At 32.7% G+C, this 25700-nt stretch overlaps 1 protein-coding gene across 1 annotated transcript in view; it reads right to left on the reverse strand.

Annotated features, from left to right (window-relative positions):
• LOC139497436 (VWFA and cache domain-containing protein 1-like) overlaps positions 1-25700 on the reverse strand; it is a 47392-nt gene that overhangs the window by 11635 nt on the left and 10057 nt on the right. Inside the window, exons 4-16 of the mRNA XM_071285658.1 lie at positions 19447-19572; positions 18890-18969; positions 15840-15975; positions 14931-15210; positions 13385-13496; positions 12466-12631; positions 11478-11617; positions 9997-10169; positions 7937-8047; positions 6517-6636; positions 2311-2413; positions 924-1019; positions 374-499 (exon numbers count right to left, since the gene is read on the reverse strand). Coding sequence (XP_071141759.1) covers positions 374-499; positions 924-1019; positions 2311-2413; positions 6517-6636; positions 7937-8047; positions 9997-10169; positions 11478-11617; positions 12466-12631; positions 13385-13496; positions 14931-15210; positions 15840-15975; positions 18890-18969; positions 19447-19572 — 1769 coding nt within the window. The remainder of the gene's footprint in view (positions 1-373; positions 500-923; positions 1020-2310; positions 2414-6516; positions 6637-7936; positions 8048-9996; positions 10170-11477; positions 11618-12465; positions 12632-13384; positions 13497-14930; positions 15211-15839; positions 15976-18889; positions 18970-19446; positions 19573-25700) is intronic.

Here is a 25700-nt window from a genome sequence, read left to right on the forward strand (position 1 = left end):
TACGTATTATGTTCTTCTCATATATTTTATGATGGTATAATTTTAAATCCCTAATATAACGGGAAGGATTGTACTTGATTTTGATGTGAATTGTCTATTCTGTTTTATTTTCTATGAAGTGCTTTATTTTTTAAACTGCATGTAATACCACTGAATAAAGATTGGTATTTTAAATTCGCTTTCTTGCAACACAAGGTAAACAATTGAAATGGAAGAAAATGACGAACTCCCAAACTCGTATGACTTTGACCTCGGATTAATAAATAGATATGTCAGGTCCCTCCAATTTCAAGAGATCAAGGTGCGACTGTATAGGTATTACTCTTTGTTGGAGGCTGTACGGAGACCTATAGATGTGTTTATAATGACTTACACTGCAGCACCTTGTAGCAGTTGTGTAGACTCTCTGTTTTATGACAATAAATATATTGCTGTTAGGAACTGGACTTATCTTGTATTTAGCATATGAATTCATTCTATCAATATCATTTGTTACAACCTGAAAAAGACAATAGGTATAAAAGTAATACACTTGATTGTTTGATTTTTTGTGAGTAGGTTTCACTTTCAGCAATATTTGCTATTTTGTGGAATCCAAGTTTTATAAATGGAGGCCGGAACTACCGACCATAGTAATCTAGTAATCATAGTCAATTAAAATTAGAGTCAAATGCACCTACCCCAGTAGTTGATGGAACGAACTGAAAACCTCATTGTTGACAGGCTATTATAATAGCAATTGCCTGAAAAAGGAGTATAATTCACTTTCGTCCATTTTAAAGATATTTGTCATTTTTTTCAACTACTTTTCATTATTCTATAAGTGGCGCGTCTCCTTCCCATTGAATTCCTGTTGAGAAGTTATATTGTATATACAAAGAACATTTCAGCAAACATATTGGTCGGCGAAAATCAAGATTTACCCTGTATGTAAACTGCTCCTTGATAGTTTCAAAATCTATACATGATGCTTTATTCATCATATTGTTGTTAATAAGGTCTTCAGCTATTGCACTTTCCTACAATAGAACAACAAACAAATGATTTATGCATTTGTATTCAAAATATAAACTTAAATGCCAGGTAGATTAACTGCTTTTTAATAATTAATGATAAACAAAACTTTCAGCACTTACTTCTATTTATTGGCATCCCATGTTTATTAATGGAGGAAGCGGGAGTGTCCAGCCAGAACCACCGACCTTTCGGGAAACTTATAATCCTTGTCATTAAAAATTAGAGTCTCATACAACTTTCACATTTGGAATTTGAACTCACAACTTCGGTGTTGGCATGCTACTGATAATTAGTGTAGGACTAGTTTGATTTCATAACAAGAATGTGTCCCTGTACAGGGATGTCTCATTCGCACTATCATTTTCTTTGTTCAGTGGACAGTGAAATTGGGATAAAAAGTCTAATTTGGCATTCAAATTAGAAAGATCATATGATAGGGAACATGTGTACTAAGTGTCAAGATGATTGGACTTCAACTCATCAAAAGCTAACTTGACCAAAAACTTTAACTCTGCAGCGGGACAGATGAACGAACGGACGCACAGAACAGAAAACATAACGCCCCCTTCTATCGGAGTTGGGGCATACACAATAGGTATCGTAGTATCTGACAGATGTGACAAGATCTCAAATGTTACAACTTAAGCTGCTGGTCAAATACAACGTCCAGTGTAACATGTGTAATCCGACAAACTGGGGGACCTGAAAAAAATTTCGGATTAAGCAGGGTGTCGGAATACTCCGGTTTTTTCTGGAAGTATAGGCATATTTTGGGACCACGAACATGTGTCGGTTAAAGCAGGATGTTTGAATACTCAGGTGTCGGATCAGGCAGTTTGCACTGTAATTCTCATTAGTAATTTCTGAGAAAAGTGTGACGAAACATAAATGTTTTTTGGACAAATGAACTGACAAATGGTTAGACTGCCAAGATGATTGTAATTTTAGGAGTATTATATTCAATATAAGAGGGCACTGGTTCCCAGATGTTTCCTAGAACAAACACTTGTAATTATAATATAAGTAACAGACAGCATGTGCCCTCTACACACATGTATACATTTTTTAATTTCATATTATTTTTTTATTAATTTTTTAAATGAAACTTTCAAAAAGGTTTCTATAGTGAACTCAAGCCTTTATGGTTTAGTTTGATATACAAATTACCAAAATAGTTGACTTTTTTACAAAGTTGCAGACCTATTACATGTATTAAGTCTAACAAATGTACGAATTCCTTATAATATTTTTCTGACTGTGTCCAAATTAGTCGTTCTATACCTATTAGCTTACCTTATAAATAACATGGACATTTTCTATTTCGGGTGAGGTAGAATCAGGATTAGCAAAGTCTTCATGTATAACTATGTAACCACTGCTGTCTAATACAAAACAACTGAAAAGTAATAAGATCAGGATATAATTTGGATAACCACAGCTATCTTTTGCAAAAGGACAAAGGACACACATTATAGACATAATTTTCTATACTGCTGATTGTGACTTTTTACCCAGTCAGATTTGCTCTAAATCCTTTAGTTTCAGAGAAATAAACCTAAAACTGCATTTTACCGCTATGTTCTATTTTTAGCCTTGTCGGCCATCTTGGTTGGCGGACTGCGCCATCGAACACATTTTGTAAACTTAACACCCTGATGATGGTTGTGTCTAAGTTTCGTTAAATTCGTTTTAGTAGTTAAAGAGGAGAAGAATTTTGTAAAAGATTACAAAAATTTACGAAAAATTGTTAAAAAAATTACTATAAAGGGCATTAACTCCTTAAGGGGTCTATTGCCAATTTAATTATGTTAACTTATTTGTAGATCCTACTTTGCTGAACATAATTGCTGTTTACATTCTATCTGTATCTATGATAATATTCATGAAAATAACCAAAAACTGCAGAATTTCCTTTAAATTACGAGTTCAGAAGCAGCAACCCAACAACGGGTTGTCTGATTTGTGTGAAAATTTTAGGGCAGATAACACATGACCTTATGAACAATTTAGTCCATGTCAGACTTACTGTAAATGCTTTAGTTTCAGAGATAAAAGCCAAAACCTACATTTTACCCCTGTGTTCTATTTTCTGGTGGACATCTTGGTGGATGGGCCCGTTCCTCGGACATATGTTAACACAAGATACACCAATAATGATTGTGGTCAAGTTTGGTTCAATTTGGCCCAGTAGTTACAGGGGGGTGGTTTTGTAAAATTTTTGGACCAGGTGAGCTAAAAACTTTGTACTTGTTTGGCTATTTTGATCTCATTTTCACTGATGAGTCTTATGTAGACGAAACGCGTGTCTAGCGTATTAAATTATAAACCTGGTACGTTTTGATAGCTATTATTCTTGTGTTTCTCTGTCCTATCTGATCTCCCATGCACTTGTATTGTAGTCCTGTCGTGTAATGTTGTCAGTTTAATTTTATATTTAACATTGCCATACAAGTGGGAGGTATTGCTAGCCACAAAACCAGGTTCAACCTACCATTTTTTTTTCTTAAAATGTCCTGTAGCAAGTCAGGAAAATGGCCGGTTTAGTTTGTAACCCGGATTTGTTTTTTGTCAATCGATTTATGAATGTCGAAGAGGGGTATATTACTCTTTTTTTCCTTTTTTCATACAAAATGAACCAAGATGCAAAGCATTTTGACATTCCAGCAAAAAAGGATAAAATTTCATTTTTTATAGTAGAATTTGATGACCTAGAATTTACACTCACTAGGTCGATACCACTAATGGTGAATATTTTCTGCGCATGAGTATCACCAGCCCAGTAGCCTGCACTTCTGTGAAGACATGAATTTTCATTCATAATGGTCATAATTATAAATTAACTGTAAACAAATATTTTGATTTTCAAAATACTCAAGATTGTCTATCCCCGGGAATAGCATGATTGGATGACCTTAGCTGTATATGGCAAGACGTTTTGGAGTTTTGGGTCCTCAATGCTCTTCAACTTGCACTTTATTTGGCCCTTTTAACATTTTAAATTCGAGCGTCACTGGTGAGTCTATTGTAGAGGAAATACGTGTCTGACTTACAAAATTTAAATTATTGTAACCATGATGAGATATTTTGCAATACATTGAAAGTATTATCTAGTGATAAAAAGGGTGGAAATAAGGTGATTTTTTGTCAAAAAAGGGATATTTTGACTGTCTCCCAGGTAACTGGTTCATACAGGAGATTTCAAATTTTGTCGATAAAAGTGTCGTATCCCGTCTAAAAGTGCATGCATGCTATTAGTGAAAGTTTGAAAAATTCAAATCATTTTACGAATCTTAACAGTTAAGAAAAAAAAATATAAACTGTTAACAAAGAAATATGTCTCGCCTTTTGTAATTTTCAATGCATAAATGCAAATATTGAATCAAAATGTCAATATTTAAACATATAAACCACACAAACTACTCAAAGTCCATGTACTATGATCTCAGATGCAGAATCTAATAAAGTTATTGGAAATGATAAATGTCAATGCTTAATGAAGAGCTGCGCTATAAGCGCATGATATGTCCGTTGCCCTTTTCGCTTGTCTTTATGCTTTAAATGATTAAATTTTTTGCACATTAGTTAGGCTGTTAGTTTTCTCATTTGAATTGTTTTACATTTGTCATTTTAGTGTCTTTTATAGCTGACATTGTGGTACGGACTTTGCTCATTGTTTAAGGCCATACGGTGACCTCTATTTGTTCATTTTCTTTTAATTTGTAAAAGGTAGCTTAAGTCAACAGATATAAACATTTCACCTAAGTTTCATAAAATTTTGAGAAAGTGTTAGAGTGATTGTTCGAAAACTGAAAAATCCAACCTTTTTTAAGCATACAAATTCATAACACGGAAACGTAAAAATCTGAAATTTATAAAAATCGAAAGGGAGCATAAATCAATAGATATAAACAATTCACCAAAGTATCATTAAAGTAGATGGAAGCATTTTTGAGATATTGTCCAAAAACTAGAAAATCCCCCTTTTTTAAGGATAAAACTTTATAAAATGGAAACGAAAATCTGAAATTTATAAAAATCGAAAGGGAGCATACGTCAATAGATATAAACAATTCATTAAAGTTTCAAAAGTTGAAGGAAGCATTTTTGAGTTATTGTCCAAAAACTGAAAAATCACCATTTTGTTTTTAAGGAAAAAGCTCATTAACATGGAAACTAAAAATCTGAAATTTATAAAAATCGAAAGGGAGCTTACGTCAATAGATATAAACAATTCAACGAAGTTTCATAAATGTTGGTGGAAGCGTTTTTTTTTAAATTGTCCAAAGTGTGGACGACGGAAGGACGGATGGACGGAAGGCCAACTGTATACCATAATACGTCCCGTCTTAGACGGACGTATAAAAAAACTGTATACCAAATACCATCAACTTCTTATAACTGGTTACCTAATCACAAACTTTGACTTCGATATGGTCTCCACTGAGGTGAGATGCACTAATGTAATACAAGTGCATACCAACTATCATTGACCTATCACTTATGGTTCCCAATAAACTGAACTAATCACAAACTGCCAAGGCCGCCGTCGAAAACAATATTCGAAAAAGACCTGAAGTAGACCCTTTCATGTTTTCATTTTATTTTTCAATGTTCACTCACCTATACTGTTGTATATTTAACTTACATGAACTGTTGTGCTTTTTGACTTACCTGTACTGTTGTATATTTGACTAACCTGTATAATTGTATATTTGACTTACCTGTACTGTTGTATATTTGACTAACCTGTATTATTGTATATTTGACTTACATGTACTGTTTTATATTTGAAAGAGGGACGAAAGATACCAAAGGGACAGTCAAACTCATAAATCGAAAATAAACTGACAACGCCATGGCTAACATGAAAAAGTCGAACCGACACACAATAGTACACATGACATAACATAGAAAACTAAAGAATAAACAACACGAACCCCACCAAAAACTAGGGGTGATCTCAGGTGCTCCGGGAGGGTAAGCAGATCCTGCTCGACATGTGGCATCCGTCGTGTTGCTTATGTGATTACAAATCCGGTAGGTCACATTCATGAAAGGGAAGGGGTTTGTAGTTACGACGTGAGGAACATATCCGATAGCATTTGTGAAACGGTTATTCCATAACGGTCAACCAACTCGTGATGGCGTCCGTAAAATTTACGAAGTGATGATTTCAAATTCACCATTTGGAACTCTTGGTTTAATAACTTCCTTGTGAGCAGCAAACCTCTATCAAGGAAATCATGATAGGAAATGCAAGCACGGGAATATCGTATCAATTGGGAGCTATATACACCGTATGCAGGTGCTGCTGGAATGTTGCTATTTAGAAATGGAAAGTTCACAATTGGAAATCTGAAATCATCTCTTTTATCGTAAAGTTTTGTTTTCAACCGACCCTCATTGTCAATTTCTAGATGTAAGTCAAGATATGAGGCCGATTTACCTGTAACTGTTTTGTAGTTTGCCTTACCTGTATATTTGTGTACTTTGCCTTACCTGAACTGTTGTGTATTTTGACAATCTGAGTAAGTGTTTTGCATCATCTGATAAAAATAGTTGATTGTAAAATCTGTCCCAATCACTGCTACAGTCTGATCCGATCCTACCCCACTTCCACTAAAAAAAGTGTAAATGTAAATTTCACATTCTAATACGCGCAGTAACAACTATTTCAAACATGTTAGCAAGAAATCTATTATTTTGTGACTTCATTCTTAAAGGTATGTTCCGATCTTAGCAACATTAGCTCAAGAGTTATAATCTGTCCTCTACAATGCTCAATGAAAAATATCAAAACTAAAATAGTACAAACAATTCTATCTTTATAATGCATTCTTCATGTTATTTGTGTGACCCATGTTGAAATGCTAATGTTCAATTTACAGACACAATGTGTACTTTCTTGGGTTCTAATACAAACATATGTCCAAGTATGCGATGGTGTAAGTCGTCCGTGAACATCTGTTTGAGACTGTTATCATATAGATGTATTGACTGGATTTATTATGTTTGGCTGCTGCTTCATTGATGAATAACACTTCAGCTCTTTTTATAAATACGTATTAGACAGTTTTGAGAGAAAAACTGGTTGTGTTTAGCATGTGATAAAATGATATGTGTATTGAACGTAGAAGATGGCTGCTGATTACCGGATTCATACTTGGTTTAAAAGACTATTTCCAGATATCTAATAGTTATTTGTGTCATTGGGTTGCTGTCAAATCAACCCCTTATGTCTTTTTTATATTAATATTTATTTTAGATAACAAAATCAAATCATCCAATATAAAAACTGCTAAACATAATTGATAAATTCCTTTTATTAGGATTATCTGCCACATTTTGAAGTTATTTTCACCTGTGGTATGGTAAAGACAAAATGACTTATCTCTATTTTGTAATATTTTTACTAAGTATAATCGGGTACCCATTCTGTAATACTTTTACACAGATCCCCAAAGATTTAATTAGGATGCAGTCACCAAATCCTTGCCTTTTAGTGCTGCAGGTTTTTTTTTCCAGTGGTTGGTACATATTCAATGACTTTCCTCCATTCTGTAACAGTATTACTTAGTGTTATCAGGTAACCAGATATCCAAAGATCCAGGTAGGTAGCAGACACCTAATCCTTTCTTTTAGATCTGCAGTTGTTGTTTTTACATGTGGTTTGGTACAGATTCAATGACTTACCATTTTATTATAGTTTTACTTAGCGTAATCAGATACCGAGATTTCAAAAGATTCAAATAGGAAGCAGACACCTTATCCCTTCCCTTCAGATGCATACTTCTTTTAAATATGTGGTTTAGTACATATACAATGACTCTTCTCCCTTCTCTTCTCATCACATTCTTTCTTTTCAGAGCTATAGTTCTTTTATACCTATGGTTAGGTATTATAAGCTACACTGACTTACCTCCCTTCTGTAATAGTTTTACTGAGGGTTATCAGGTAACCAGATCCCCAAAGATCCAGGTATGGAGCAGACAACACAATATGTCCTTTAAGAGCTAAAGTTCTTTTATACCTATAATAAGATAATTATAAGCTGTGGACATGATGTTGATCTGTTCATGCATGCAGAGGTTTAAGAGATAAGTGTGACAAAAATACGTGTTGGGTGAATGCACAGAGAGAGGGACAATGTCAATTCAATATTCAATATAACACTATTAAAATGAAGGTTTACTTTATATGTAACTATTAAACAAATCATACTAGTGAAATAACAAAATCAAAATAACCCTATATAGTTGGTAGTGTTTATAGAAATGTCTGCATTTACCTTTATCAAAACGTTAAAAAAATAGAAATCATAGATGAACAGCTACTTAAACGCGTAACGAGTTATATGCTCGAAAAGGATATAAAATAATAACTTGATTAATATGAGGTCAAAGAGAGGCGAAAGATACAAAAGTGTCATTCAAGTTCATATTAAGTCGTATGTAAACTGAAAACGCCATGGATTAAAAAAAAAACAAAACCAAACAGACAGACAGACAGACAGACAGACAAGTAGCAGTACACAAAAAGCACATCATAAAAAAAAAAAAACTCAGCATCAAGAACCCCACCAAAAACTGGGGGTGATATCAAGAACTTTGAAGAGGGTAAGGAGACCCTGCCCCATATGTGGCACCCGTCGATTTGCTCATGTAAGTACAAACTCGTTGATAAGTATAATTTGGTAGTCACATTCGCGGAAAAGGTGCTGGGATTGTAGTTTCGACAATTGGAACATATCCGTTGTCATCTGTGCAACGGATATTCCATAACAGTTAACCAATATGTGATGAGGTCTATAAAATTAACGTAGGGACGATTTTAACTTCACCAATTAGAACTCTTGGTTTAATATATTCCTTGTGAGCTGTAACCCTCGATCAAGGATATCATGATCGGAAACAAAAGCCGTGAACTATCGTATGAACTGCGATAAATATCTTTCGTATACAGGCGATGCTGGAATGTTGCTTCATCGCCATGGAAATTTCAGATTCGGGAAGCCTACGAAAGTTAGAACCTTAGTTCAATTTCTCAATTGAAGTCAAATAAATCAAGTTTTTGTGAGTATAATGTTATGGAAATTATCGAACCACTGCTGTATTTATACTTAACTATGTCCACTCTGTACATTTTAATGTCAAATTTATTACATATAATCAAAGAAAATTCAATCATTAAATTTTAACCTGTTGGTTACCTCCGGTAACCAAGCGAAACTTTATTTACACGTGATAGCCAATTGTGGTCTTAAAAAACAATCAGCAGAGATTCATGAAAAAGTTGAAAAATAAGTGAGGTAAAAAAAAGAGAAGTCTATTCGTTTTTTTTAAATTTAGTTTTTGAGTTCCAAATTGTTGATAACACCTTGCCACTTCATGCAGTTGTTAACTGATTTGGTGCTTCAATATATCTTTCAGAATCAACAATACTCAATGTTTGTTTAACTTATCTGAATACGGTTGTTCCCTTCGAATTTGTACTCTGTGGTTACTGAATTTCGATCGAAATGGTCAAATTAAGGTCATTTCATACAGAAAAGCTGTCGGGGAAGTAGAAATGGGGACAATAATTCAATAGCAGTATTTTTTGTGTAGACGTGGATAAAACAAAGCAGTTTTTTAAAGAAATTTCACATGTGTTATTGTAAACTTAGTCATTCATGTAAATGTATACAACAGATATTCGACTTTTTTTTTGTTAAATTTGAGGTATCAAATGAATTGAAAGGAAAAGGCAGGTAGAGGAAGGTTTATTGTTATCAGAGGTACCAGGATTATACTTTAGTACGCCAGACGCGCGTTTTGTCTACATAAGACTCATCAGTGATGCTCATATCGAAATAATGTAAAAGCCAAACAAGTACAAAGTTGAAGAACATTGAGGATCCGAAATTCCAAAAAGTTGTGTCAAATACGGCTAAGGTACAACATATATAATGTAATGATAACTAAAATGATACCAACTAACCATGCCCTTCTTGTATGGTCATAGTTTTTAGGTAGTTCAACACCAGGATATAGCCTCATTACGCCATCTGCTGTACCGATATATCTCCATACAACAAATTCAGATAACTCTTCACTAGACTTCCAGATACTTTCAGCAGGGTAAGTCGAGGAAACCGAATTTAATATGGATTCCTGCAAAATAACGAATGCCTTAAGTATAATTCACATTAAAGAACAAGAAGATTTACCTTTTCATATAAACTGTTAACAAAGAGATATGTCTCGCTTTTTTGTTATTTTGATTGTAAATTGCTAATGTTGAAATCAAAATTGCAATAATTTATCATGTAAGTAATGCAAATATTGAAAGTCAACGAACCATGACATGTACCAAGGCTTATACAACTAATATCAAATATCATTGAACTACCGCAAGTGGATTCCAAATAACTAAACTAAATGTAATCACAAACTAATACCTGTTGACTAAGCAAAAGTTTCTAAGTCAATAGACAATGACTGAGGCAGCGGCGCCAAAAAAAGATAGCAAATGTGAAAAGCTTTATAATATCAAACTAGATGCATGATGTTTTTATTAGTTGTTAGTGGCTTTGAACTAGCTGTCAGTAAACTGCAATTACTCTCAGATCTGTACCTAGTGTTTTTTTGTTGTTAAGATGTACAAGTACCCGGCCACGTCAACTTGTATTTTTGTCCATCTGATGAGTTAAGCTTTTTTCAACTGATTTGTATAGTTCTTTCTTATGTTATACTGATTAACCAGTGTCTCAGGTTAGCAATGGTTATGGGGAGGGTTTGGATCCCGCTGACAGGTTTAACCCCGCCACATTACATATGTATGTGCCTGTCACAAGTAAGGAGACTGTAATTCAGTGGTTGTCGTTTGTTAATGTGTTACATATTTGTTTTTCGTTCATATTTTTGTATATAAATAAGGCCTTAGATTTTCGTTTCAACTGTTTTACGGTGTCATTTCGGGGCCTTTTATAGCTGACTTTACGGTATGGGTTTTGTTCATTGTTGAAGGCCGTAGGAAGACCTATAGTTGTTAATTTATGTGTCATTTTGGTCTCTTGTGGAGAGTTGTCTCATTGGCAATCATACCACATCTTCTTTTTTATACTGACGCCATTTTTTTCACATTGGAAGAAAAATACTTAATTTAAAAAAAAATAATAAATGTTTTAGGAATTTGTTGTCCTCAATGCTCTTCGTAATTTATTTTGCATTTTTTTAATACCTTATTTTTATATCATCGTCACCGATAAGTCTTTAGTAGACGAGACGCACGTCTGGCACAAATACAAACTTTCAATCCTTGTATTTATGATGAGTTTATTTGAGAGGTTCAAATACTATTGAATGGAATTGATCTGAAGACCTGCCAGCCCACCTTCGTCTGTTTCTTTCAAATAGTTTCGGGGTTTCCACCAAAACATTTGGTTTAATCTAAGCACAAATGACTTGACATATACTGACCTTTAACCCTGGATTATTTAGGACATTTTTCCCTGTTAAAAAATCTTCATACTTGGTAATCATTGCTTTAGTTTCATCTACATCTAAGTAATTAAATGGCTCTAGAAATGCACCAGGAGTCAACATAACAACAGATTTATCTGTAGAATAAAATTAATTCAATTAGTATTTCATTACTTCTCCACAACATATAAATCAGCAATTTTAGATGAATAGGAAATTTTACTCAGCCAGAACAATTTGCATTTATAGAATCATTTATCCAACGACTGACATTTTAGTTATCTGTAATTTACCTTCAGCATCTAACGGATCATGTTTAATTTGAAACAACAAGACAAATGCATTATCAGTAAAATTAATGGGTATATAATAATCCAAATTACATACGTTGAATGGAACATGAATTGACAATTACATTTTTCATGTTTTTAGTTCATTTTTTTCCTTTTTTGGTACTGTATGTTTTTGAACATGCTATTTTTATGATGTGCTGTCTTAAAAATATTAAAACTTTTATTTTAATTCAAAATGTATAAATACATAACTGTCGCTAAAATTGGCATTGTTCATTTCCATTTTCTCTAAAGTTAATAAAATCAAAGCATGGTCAGAACTATGAATCTGCTAATTTTTAGCTTATCAAATATTTTGTTTCTAATTTTAATTTCAATATCGTTTTTTTTTTCATTATACCAACTCCTGAAAATCATTTCAAGATAGCCAGCACAACTTTTGATAAGTGATTTTGGCAAAAGATGAAGACTTTCTCAATATTGATGAATTTAAAAGTGCACTGACTTTGCACTTCTGCTTTCTTAATTTTTGGAATTTATTAATTTTGATCTGGATTGAAAAGAATTTCCAGAAACATGCATAAAAAATTTTACACGAACTTAACATAATCAATGATCCATAAGGTTAAGGTTTATATTTATCCTGCAAAGGAAACATGAGAAAATCTCAATTTACAATAAAAAAACAGTACCTTTTGTCCCAAATCGTGTAAAATGACGACAGTTCGACCCTTCTACTGTGGTATAGTCCAATCGATGATAAACAAAACTGTCTTGTGTAACAGTCTGGGGATCTAGTATAGGCTGTTTATCGTTATCACCAACAACAATACACACCGAGAAATTACTCTGACTGACCTACACCAATAGAAACAATAGAGCATAAAGTCTGAAGCTGTTTTTTTCTTCATTAAACGGTTATATGAATTCATTATGTAATGACAAAGCAGGTGACTGTAATTTATTAGACCGCCAAACTCTAAAATGTCATACCAGAAACTTTTTTTTACATCAAACAGTTTGTTATGATTACCAATTGCAACAATTAATTAACGTTTCTAGTAAATCAACCAAAACAAATCCAAGTTTTGGTTCATTATTAGAAAAATTTACTTAAATCTCACAATTAAGGTCACATAACTCTGGAACCTCAACCTAGAACATTTAAAATTTAGTGAGCTTTCGTCTTACAATCTTAACAATAAGTTAAAGATTGCAGGACAATAATCCAGAACAACTATGGAACGTGCGCGATATGGGAAGAGTTCCCTTTAAACTTAACGGTTAAAATCCAATAACTTTTAAACAAGAAAGCCTATAAATTTAAAAATAAAACAAAAGGATTTTTTTTTCTGCCTATTCTCAGGCTTTTAAATAATCCAATGAGAATTGATTAGCAAATTTTAGTTTTTGAACAATGTGTTGACTAAGGGGTTGACCGACATCAGTATACCAGAAAACATCGACTAGTGTATTAAAACCACTGTAAGACAAAAAATATTGTTTTAGAATTCTTATAGTCATCTATATTAAAAATTCTGATACATAAGTATTTGCCTCCTTCAATAATTTCCAACAAAAAAATCTTCAAATATATGTTAAGTTACTTACTGGTTTCCAATAATAATGTGACAGTATGTTTTTAGTTTCAATTCCTTCATACAACATGTTACCCAGTGGAACTGTCCTTTTTGAATAAAATGTTTCATTTCCTGTTTTTCCACTACAAAAATAGTTACAATAAAACAATAGTATTCTTATTTTCCCTGTCAATGGACATATTTTATCTTTCTAATGGAATTAACTACTTTATAAATAATTTGGTTTTTTCATACTTTTCATAATGCCCTACAAGATTTGTGAGTGATCAATAATAATGCAATTTACTACAAAAATCCTTATTCCACGGGGCATAACTTCTGAAAAAATAGGATGGTTATTCAATTGTCAAAAAATTGGCAAATAAGATAAAATCGAAATAAATTCATGAAAATCTAATATTGAATACTGTTAACCAACTTATTTTCGCAGATACTTAACTTCACGTTTAATCCTTCATTTCGCGATTTTCTTATTTACTTGATAAAGTTTATTAAGGAAAGATTCATGTTTTACATATTAGTGACGATTTGTATTCGTCTTAATTGTCTCCTCGCGAAATTCACGAATAAAAAAAAATTCGATCTCGATTAGAAGTTGTTTTCCAGAATAATAAAGCAATACAGTTTCCAATAGTTTGTACTTTGAAAGGACATACACAGAATTGATCAGCACTGATTTTTCACTTCGTTGAAATAAATGTTATAATATTTTTGCGTGCATAAATTATTGAAATTTGGAAGGAATAAACACAAATGGAGTTACTGCGATTTCGGAAAGATCTGCATACAGCTATATATATCGGATTTTAGAATGCGAGTTCTTAGTATTTTAATACCCAGTCAATCGAATTTTTTTTCATTATATAAAACCTCGCAAGAATGTCCGAAAGTACACCATCTACCGACGGATAGTACCTGACACAGGTGAGCTTCAGCCACATGATAGTATCTGACACAGATGAGTTTCAGCCACATGATAGTATCTGACACTGGTGAGTTTAAGCCACATGATAGTATCTGAGACAGGTGAGTTTCAGCCACATGATAGTATCTGAGACAGGTGAGTTTCAGCCACATGATAGTATCTGAGACAGGTGAGTTTCAGCCACATGATTGTATGTGACACATGCTAGTATATTAAGACACAAGCTAGTATCTGACACTAAATAGTATCATACACAGGCTAGAATTTGACACAAGCTAGTATCTGACACAAGAGAGAATCTGACCAAACATAGTATCAGGCACAGGAAAGTATCACACACTGGAAAGCTTCTGACTCAGGATAGTATTTTTATCATAAAATAAGCTTTAAAACTAGAGTATGCATGAAAGGTGAAATACCAATGAGACAACTCTCCACAAAAAACTGTAGGACACCGAAGTCGTCACCAACTATAGGTCACAAATATTACATCCCACACCTCAACCAGCTACAGAAGGCCCCGAAATGACCAATGCAAAACAACTCAAACGAGAAAACAAACGACCCAGTCCATTTGAAAGCAATGAACGAAGAGCAAATATGACACACATCAATAAATGACTTAACTTACATTTTCATTGATTCTATAACGTTGGTAGCTGATGACGAGCGTTCTAAATGCTCAATGTTTACATATATTGGGTCGTCCTTCACACTATCAGGTAATGGTAACAATGGATGAATGAGAGTTCTTCCTGTTCCATCAATAATGAATGCATATGATAACTCTCCTTGTCTGAAGTATGAAATGTCTGACATAATGTCACTCACAGTCGCATCAGAACAAGCCACGCCAACCAACTCTCCACCACCAGGTTTATAGACAGGCAGGCATATAGATGTAATCAAACCTATAATTAAATTATAATTAAAAATAGAAAATTATAATTATACAATAGGAAGGTTATCATTGTTATTACTTTGGTGAGTCTAAACCAATTTATTTCGTATCTATTCTATTTTAAATTGAGCTCTTTTTGAACTTGTCGATTTGCACCGCAGGAATGAAGTAAATACACCCAATTGTATGATAAAAAGGAAAACTTCTGATATGTGCAACAATGCCAAGAACATATAACAGTTTCCAATAAACAGGTTGGAAAAAGTTTCAGATCGTTCATTGCGTTAGGCACTTACATTGTTCCTGCGAAATTTTAATAATCTTCTTATGGGGTGTAAGGCACAAGAGGACATAAAAATAAACGATACAAGTATTTTCGTACTTTATTAGATATTTTGTTTCGTTCTGAAAGAGTATAAACATGATTGTGTTGAAACTTTTTACCCCTCTGAAAACCTTTTTAAAAGCATTAGGTCTTAACAATTGAGTTTTTTAAAGGCAAGTTCAAACATCTCATGTTACAATGTATTTACCAAGCATAAGTATTGTTACGTTGCTGCGAAAAATTTTCAACTAGACACTAAAATCATTTAAAGCTTACATTAAACATGGCAAAAATTCTCTTAAACATAAACATACCTATCCCAAACAAATCCTGGTATGGTACAGAAAAGATAGGATTCTGAATTTCTTCACTGCTACTGAAACGATTGTAATATGATACCATCGAAGATCTGAGAAAGTCAGGATTGGAAATGTGCTTGAATTCACCAGTCTTAAATCATGTGAAAAGAAAAAATAAAGATATTGGAATTCTCATGACATGTGCACTTAATCAAAGCTTTTTATTTAAGTATAATTTGAGCAATTCAATATTCGCAGGTAATTCATTTTGTCCGATGTATCCAGTCGTTTAACGTTTTGTCAACGATTATAGATTTTTAAAATATCTGGTTGAAAGATTTAACCTGGCTTCGTAGATGTTAATTCTTTATGTTTAAATCTGTTTTATACATCAAATAACATAGTTACAAACCTGATTTTGAACACATTTTAAATTTTTACCTATGCCATCACAGTTCGTGCTTTTGTTTTGCTATTTTAAGTGCTATCCTATGTTGTTTTACGCGTTTGTTTTTATTCTATGGTAAGCATGTCGAAATGAACTATTGTATTGTATATTTGTGTATTTCGCTGTCCTGTATGTTCTTGCATTTATTTGTACTGTATTCCTGTCATGTAATGGTGTTATTTTAGTGTTACAATGTATATTTAACATTGCCATAAAAATGCGAGGTATGGCTACCAACAAAACCAGGTTCAACCCACCATGTTTTCGTGAAATATCCTGTACCAAGTCTTGAATATGGCAGTTTTTATCTTATAGTTTGTTTAAGTGTGTGTTGCATTGTTGTTTGTTTTTGTTCACTTCCGAGTTTCAGTTGTTTAATTATTTAACTCTTATAGATGATGTGTTTTCCTCTGTTTTAGTTTGTAACCTGATTTGTTTTTCGGTCTCAATCGATTTATGACTTTCAAACAGCGGTATACTACTGTTGCCTTTATTTATATTGAATAACACACTTGACTCTATTAGACTGATATATTTATTCAGATCTGAAATTACGGGGCGCCGAATGGGACTCTTGTGGTTTTGTACTCGAAATTCAATTTTGTACGGACAAAAGTGACTTTTGTTCAACAAAAATGAGTTCAGTTTAACAAAATTTGTATCATACTACAAATTTAAAATTTTGTCATACAAAATTATCTATCAGCGGACAAAAGTCACTTTTGTTATGACAAAATTCATTTTTGTTACACAGACTTGAGTTTTGTTACCTAATTTGAAAATTGGGCGACAAAAGTCAATTTTGTATTCAAATTAGTTTAGTTTGGATTCTGTGACCTAATTTGCATAAAAAATCGACTTTTGTTACACAAAATTGACTTTTGTGAGACAAAATTGACTTTTGTGAGACAAAAGTGACTTTTGTGAGACAAAAGTGACTTTTGTGAGACAAAATTGACTTTTGTGAGACAAAATTGACTTTTGTGAGACAAAATTGACTTTTGTGAGACAAAATTGACTTTTGTGAGACAAAATTGACTTTTGTGAAACAAAATTGACTTTTGTCTCAACAAAATTGACAAAATTGACTTTTGTCTCAACAAAATTGATAAAATTGAATTTTGTCTCGACAAAATTGACAAAATTGAATTTTGTCTCAACAAAATTGATTTTTGTCTCACGAAAGTCAATTTTGTCTCATAAAAGTCAATTTTGTTCTTACAAAATTGAATTTTGTCGTCACAAAAATGAATTTTGTAGTCACAAAATTGACTTTTGTCTCAACAAAATTGACAAAATTGATTTTTGTCTCAACAAAATTGACAAAATTGACAAAATTAATTTTTGTCTCAACAAAATTGACAAAATTGACTTTTGTCTCAACAAAATTAACAAAATTGACTTTTGTCTCAACAAAATTGACCAAATCAAATTTTGTCTCACAAAAGTTAATTTTGTCTCACAAAAGTTAATTTTGTCTCACAAAAGTTAATTTTGTCTCACAAAAGTCAATTTTGTCTCACTAAAGTAAATTTTGTCTCACAAAATTGAATCTTATTTCACACAATTGACTTTTGTGATTTAATTTCAATATCAGGTAACAAAAGTCAATTGTGTATGCAAATATGATTATATTTGCATACCTTTTAGACAAAATTGACTTTTGTCATGACAAATATGAATTTTGTCTACAAAAATGAATTTTGTCATGACAAAAATGAATTTTGTCATCACAAAAATGAATTTTGTCTACACAAATGAATTTTGTCATCACAAAATTGAAGTTCTCATAAAACAAGTCTGTAGCACATAGTTTTGTAAGACAAAAATGATTTTGTTATGACAGAATTGAATTTTGTACAAAACCACAAGAGTCCCATTCGGCACCCCGTAGAAATTGCCTTAAATGTAAACAACGAAAACCTAACATGAAGCACTCTTTTGAAAATTGAACCAGCTATCGCATGATAACATTGTCTGTTTCGTATTAAACATTCATAATTTTAATTAATATAAATTTGTTTAAAGTATGCATTTTACCAGGTATTCAAATACCGTTCTTATGTTTAATCATCATCGCTGCAATCAGTGACAACTGGTTTTCTTTTTCTTAACTATATTCGATCGAATTGTATCATATTGTTCAATTTGGTGTCTTTCTTAGATGACTACAAATGTATATGGTATTGTATTTTTTTCTTGTTTTTAGAAGGTCATACTGTGACTTTTAAAGATAACAAGATAGTCATTTGAACCCTGGATTAAGTACTATAAAATGTATTAGTATTAGCACATTCAAATTAAGAAGATAAAGTATGAGTGCCAATACGACAACTCTCCATCTAAGTCACGATATGCTCAAGTTTACAATTATAGGTCAAAGGACGGTCTTTAACACGAAGAATTGACTCAATCCGCTTAACAGCAAACAGCAAGCTATAAACAGGCCCAAAACGACGAGTGTAAAACAATTCTAAAAGTAAAACTAACAGTCTTATCTATATAAAAAATGGAGAAAAAAAAACACTTATGAGCCACATCAACAAACAAAAAACAATGAATAACATTTTCCTGACTTAGAAAAGATGCAAACAAATGCAGCCGATTGTAATAATACCTGTATTTCACCATAACTAGCATCAGTCCTTGTCTGAGCGGCCATATCTTTCAACTTCTGTATGGCATTAAAATCTAATTCTGAAATAAAATTATAAGCAATGCAATAGATTATATTGTTGTAGAAAAATGTTTGTAGTGTTTTTGCCAAAGCGAACATAAATTTTTTTGTAAGTTTACATTAGTTTATTTTTTTTATTATTTGTAAAGAAGTCTACGGAACTCATATTTTGTGTGTTATTGACATTCAAAAACTTATTGCTTTTTATATCTATCAATAATTGGTGTTTTTTGTATTACCCTGTATTAAATTGCAATATATTCTACTGGCATAGGAACAAGTCTGAGATACGTTTATATTCTGAAAATTCAGAAATTAAAGGTCAAAGTAAAGGTCAGCATGATGCTTCTGCAACTAAAGTTATGTTTCCTCAGACAAAAGATACTGGTATTGCTCTTCAATTCTGATATTTCTTTTTTTAAATTAAGAAAAACACTTCTAGTTAAGTTTCGCATTACTCACAAAAAGAGGAATCGAAAAATTAAGCCAATACTTACGTTGTCCAAGACCATATGTCAATATTACAACGCGGTTGTTCATTTTTCCATTTTCTTCCTTTATAACATCAAGTGGTTCTCCTCCAGCAGTTTGTTCGCCATCAGTTAAAAACAGAATAACTTTTCCTGTAAAATAAAATTTAAAAGAACTACAAATTTGCGTTTTTCAATACTAAAAGCATACCTATTTGACAAATGCAACTCGTATTTTAAAGTCATGTGACCGTGACGTCAACGTTTTTTCTTGATTTTCTACTTTTTTAAATGTAATTTAGAATTAAATTATAAGAAATGACTGTAATATTTTTTCTGTCTATTCGAAATAACATAAAAAATGTGGTGCACACTGTAAATAACCCGCTACGCGCGTTATTCAGTGAGCACCAAATTTTTTATGTTATTTCTTCATAGACAGAAAAAATATTACAGTCATTCCTTAAATGTATTCTTCTAATGAAAGGTAATTTTCCAAAGTAATTCAAGGTACAAATATTTGCAAAATATCCTGTATATATATATAATAATTTACTAATTAATTGGTGTTTAAGGCATCTTTCAGCACAATGGTTCTAGATCCTAGCGGTCAGTTTTTGTTGGTGATGAAGTCCACTGACCTGCCATAGAAAAACTGACAATTCTAGTCAATAAACATTGGAGTCGGGAGTTGCAGGATTGAAACTCAAAACATTAGTGTTGACAGAGTAGTGAAACCGTAGTTAAACTACTTAGACCACCAGGTCACCGACCAAGGCCACACGTAGTTAAACTACTTAGACCACCAGGTCACCGACCAAGGCCACACGTAGTAAAACTACTTAGACCACCAGGTCACCGACCAAGGCCACACGTAGTAAAACTACTTAGACCACCAGGTCACCGACCAAGGCCACACGTAGTAAAACTACTTAGACCACCAGGTCACCGACCAAGGCCACACGTAGTAAAACTACTTAGACCACCAGGTCACCGACCAAGGCCACACGTAGTTAAACTACTTAGACCACCAGGTCATCGACCAAGGCCACACGTAGTTAAACTACTTAGACCACCAGGTCATCGACCAAGGCCACACGTAGTTAAACTACTTAGACCACCAGGTCATCGACCAAGGCCACACGTAGTTAAACTACTTAGACCACCAGGTCACCGACCAAGGCCACACGTAGTAAAACTACTTAGACCACCAGGTCACCGACCAAGGCCACACGTAGTAAAACTACTTAGACCACCAGGTCACCGACCAAGGCCACACGTAGTAAAACTACTTAGACCACCAGGTCACCGACCAAGGCCACACGTAGTTAAACTACTTAGACCACCAGGTCATCGACCAAGGCCACACTCTTGTAAAGAATGAATTGTCCACTAAACACAAACACTCGGTTGGTAAATCACCATGAACATTCTAGTCATGTATTTTTGAAACTGGTGCGATGCAGTGTTGCACTATGTATTTTTCAATTTTGTGTTTTTACATCTACATGTTTATACCATTTAAAACTTTGTTTTTAAAATGATTGTGGTGTCATTTCTGGTTGGATTTTACGACTTTGGTACCGATCAAAGAGAAGAAAAGTCACATATTTATTTGTTTATTTTATTGTACTCTTGTTTTAGAGAAGTTTAATTTTCTGATGTTATAACTAAACTATTTTTGGTTATTAAATTTGCGCTCTTTTTCAACCAAATCAAATGGTATGAAAATACAATATGTGTTCACATCAGGAGTGTACAAAACCAACGGAAGACAAAACTATGAACATATAAACAAGTACAATTAATTATTATTGATATCATAGAGTATTTTTAACTAATCATTATATTATATGAAAATTACCCTAAGCGCTTTACAACATAATCGGATAATATCAATTCACATTTATACGTCAAGTGTCAACAGTAAAATATGAAAGCCAATAATAAAAAATTAGAAATCATTAATAAATATTTAAAAGATAAAACATGAGATGTTTAAGATAATTCTGTATAATTCAACAGCTGATTTTTAAAGATCCAGGAATAAATACCGTCAAAATATATATTTCATGACAAGTTGAAAAATAAAGGCAGCAGTAGTATACCGCTGTTCGAAATTCATAAATCGATTGAGAAATAAAATAAAAAAACAAATCCGGGTTACAAACCAAAACTGTAGGAAACGCATTAAATATAAGAGGAAAACTACGACACAACAGAAACACAAAATTAAAATGTAACTCACACAGAAACGAACTATAATATAAACATGGCCATTTTCTTGACTTGGTACAGGACATTTTAAGAAAAGAATGGTGGGTTGAACCTGGTTTTGTGGCATGCCAAATCTCCAACTTTAGTTTAAACATATTTGTTTTGTATGTTTTGAATTCTATTCAATTTATATTTATAGACAGTGTAGACTTATATTGTTATCTTCTTGTATTTTTGTATGACCACTCTCACTACTTAGTTGACCATTCTGGTGTTACATAATGGGTATTGGAGTCGATCAATATAGAATGAGAGTTGGTCTTTTTGTACATAACATATGTGGTAAAACAAATAATCTATTTTGTAATACGTATGAGGTATATCTTTTCTACTTGTTGTATTTTTCAAAAGAAAAGGTTAACACTTTTAGAGTTATCACAATGATTTGGTTTTCTCTTGAATTGTCTGTTTTAAACCTGCTTGTTTGTCTTTTAAAAGAAAAATATGGTTATATAAGCAAGGTGATTTTGATGAATATAGACGCATATTGACCAAAACCAACTGGGATAGAATATTTGCTCTAAATGATGTTGATAAAATTAATTCAGAAATTTCAAATCGTATCCTTGATGCAGCTGAAATTTCCATATCCAATAGAATCGTAACTTTTCGTAAAACTGATCCTGCTTGGTTAAATAACGATTTAAGAAAACTCATAAGAAAGAAAAACCGTTTACACTCGAAAGCTAAGCGGTTTAACCGACCCGCCGATTGGAATAAATTTAGACAAAATAGAAATAAAGTGACCACTTTAATAAGACTAGCTCGCGAACAATATCAAAATAATCTTATACAAAAATTGTCAAATAGTAACCTATCAGCAAGAACTTGGTAGAAAACTTGTAACCAAATTTCTGGTATCAAACCTACTCACTCGGGTATTCCTCCCCTGTTTAAGGATGATAATTTGATTTTTAATGATATTGATAAAGCGAATGAATTTAATAACTTTTTTGCCATGCAGACAAACATAGATGATACCGAAGCTGTTATTCCTGACTTAACCGTTCCAGACTATACACTAAGTGACATTACACTTAAAGATAGTGAGGTCGAAGATGTTTAAAAGATTTTAAATCCAAATAAGGCCTCAGGTCCAGACTTGATAAGTCCAATTTTATTAAAAGAGGCTGTATCACAGCTAAAATTTCCACTTTGTAAACTATTTAATTTATCTTTATCTAAAGCTATATTTCCGGCAGATTGGAAAAAAGCAAATGTAACTCCTGTTTTTAAGAGTAATAATTGTAATGAAGTAAAAAATTACAGACCAATCTCGTTGTTAAGTATATTATCAAAGTGCATGGAGCGATGTGTCTATAAACATGTACACAACTTTCTAATTGAAAATAGGATAATCACCCCTAATCAATCGGGTTTTACAAAAGGCGATTCTGCCATAAATCAACTTATAGATATTTCTAACTACTTTGGTAGAGCTTTAGATAACGGAAAAGAGATTAGGGTGGTTTTTTGTGACATCAGCAAAGCTTTTGATCGGGTTTGGCATAAAGGGTTATTATCAAAACTTAAACAATATGGAATTTCTGGAAATTTACCTAATTGGTTTTGTGATTATCTATCTGCGAGGAGTCAACGGGTGGTCTTAAATGGAAGCAATTCAACATGGAGACAGATAAATGCAGGTGTCCCACAGGGCTCAATTTTAGGTCCGCTTCTTTTTCTTATCTTTATTAATGATATAGTATCTGATATTAAAGCTACTATCAAATTATTTGCAGACGACACTAGTATTTATTTGACAGTAGACACCCCTGAAAATACTGCTGAAATTCTTAATGGAGATCTGAATAAAATTCATATGTGGTCCTCTAAGTAGCTTGTAAACTTTAACTCACAAAAAACAGAAACCATGATTATTTCAAGAAAATCAATAAAACCTAGTCATCCGATCTTAAAAATGAATGACACTGATCTTCAAGAAGTTTCTACTCATAAACATTTGGGTATTATTTTTTCAAATAATGGATTATGGAATATTCACATTGAATATATAGTTAAACGTGCATACAATAGAATAAATATCCTTAGGAAGATGCGTTTTGTACTGAATAGGTTCACTTTAGAAAAAATGTATTTTTCATACATTCGACCAATATTAGAGTACGGGGATGTCATTTGGGATAATCAAACACAATACTTGATAAATAAAGTGGAAAATGTTCAAATTGAAGCTATGAGAATTGTAACAGGTGGGAATAAATTAACTTCGATACAGATGCTTTATAAGGAAACGGGTTGGGAAACACTTTCAGAAAGAAGGGAAAAACAAAAGCTCACTATGTTTTATAAAATGGTGAATAAGGAAACTCCATATTATTTACAAAACTTGGTACCAAATCAAATTGTTAATTTACATAACCATTTCACTCGTCAGACTCAAAATACTTCGGAAATTCGTACAAGAACCAATCTATACTCCGATTATTTCCTTCCTTCGTCTATTAAATTGTGGAATAAGTTACCAGACCAAACGAGAAATTCTACGTCTTTAAGCATTTTTAAAAGTCGTATAAAAAATCCAAATAATAAATGCCCAAATTTTTACTACACTGGTACAAGAATGGGTCAAGTATTACATGCCAGATTAAGGATGAATAGTAGTTCTCTAAATGAACATTTGTTCAAGCGAAATCTAGTAGATTCTTCAAACTGCTCGTGTGGTTTGATCGAGTCTACAGCTCATTTCTTATTGCATTGTAAAAAATATGACGAATTGCGTAATGACATTATTTTCTCAATTAATTATCCAGTCACACTAAACACGAATTTACTTTTATTTGGATCACAAGCTCTAAATTTAGACCAAAATAAAGATATTTTTGGAAAAGTACAAAAATTCATACTAAAGTGCAAGAGATTTACAAGTTAAATTGTTATTCACTATTCTCACTAAGTTGCATTTCATCTAAACATGTGACTGTGTAGTATTTCGGTGTAGTTTTCTTTTTTCTTTTTATTACTTTTTTTTCTTCTTTTGTTATATTTATTTTCATTATTTTAAAATGAGTTTTTTTTTTTCTTTCTTTTCTTTTTTTGTTATATAGTTACTTAGTTTATACTTGTTCCATATCATAGTAACATTGCATGCTATATTTATGTAATAGTTAACTGGAGTTGGTATTTCAAGGAAACGGATTAATATAAGCTATATATAGCTTGTTTCCGAATCCTATTATTATTGTGTATTTTGTATGATGATATATTTGTATTGATGATGAATACATATGTTTAAACTAAACATATTTATTTATAGTGGATTGGGAAACAAGTTTTGCAACTTATATTAATCCATTTCCACTTTGCGGGTGAGAGGGCTGCCTTGTAGCGGCATTAACCTACTCTTTTTCGAAATCTACAAGGGTGTCTTTAACGTGCAAGAGATATGGCTCTCTCTTAACACGGATCAGACATTTATCGTCCCCTTCCGACGGACTATCATCGTTTCCTCAAGACCATACTCGCCAATGGTGTCAAGGGAGAGCCGAAAACCAGGAACCTTTGTGTTAGTAGTCCGATGCACTAACCACCCCACCACGGCTCTCTCAAAAATCTCCAACTTTAATGGCAATGTTAAATATAACATTAAAATTGACAACATTACATGACAAAATAACAATACAAATAAATGGGAGAAAATATAGGACAAAGAAACACACGAATAATAACTAACAAAAGGTATCAGGTCTAAAATTTAAATACACCAGACGTGTGTTTCGTCCACACAAGACTAACCAGTGACGCTCAGATGAAAAAGCTCGAAAGCCAAAACAAATACAAAGTTGAAGAGCACTGAAGACCAAAAGTTCCAAACAGTTTTGACCAATACGGCTAACACTACAAACTCCTCAGAGTCTGAATTGACCGGTTTTTTGTGCTCGACCAGTAAAATCGAGCACACATTTTACTGGACTAGTCTCGACATTGTCTCGACTGTACTTAACTGTACTTTAGTGTACTTGACTAGGTCTCGACTTTACTTA

Source organism: Mytilus edulis, chromosome 12, assembly GCF_963676685.1.
Source record: "Mytilus edulis chromosome 12, xbMytEdul2.2, whole genome shotgun sequence".
NCBI classification, from domain to species: domain Eukaryota; kingdom Metazoa; phylum Mollusca; class Bivalvia; order Mytilida; family Mytilidae; genus Mytilus; species Mytilus edulis.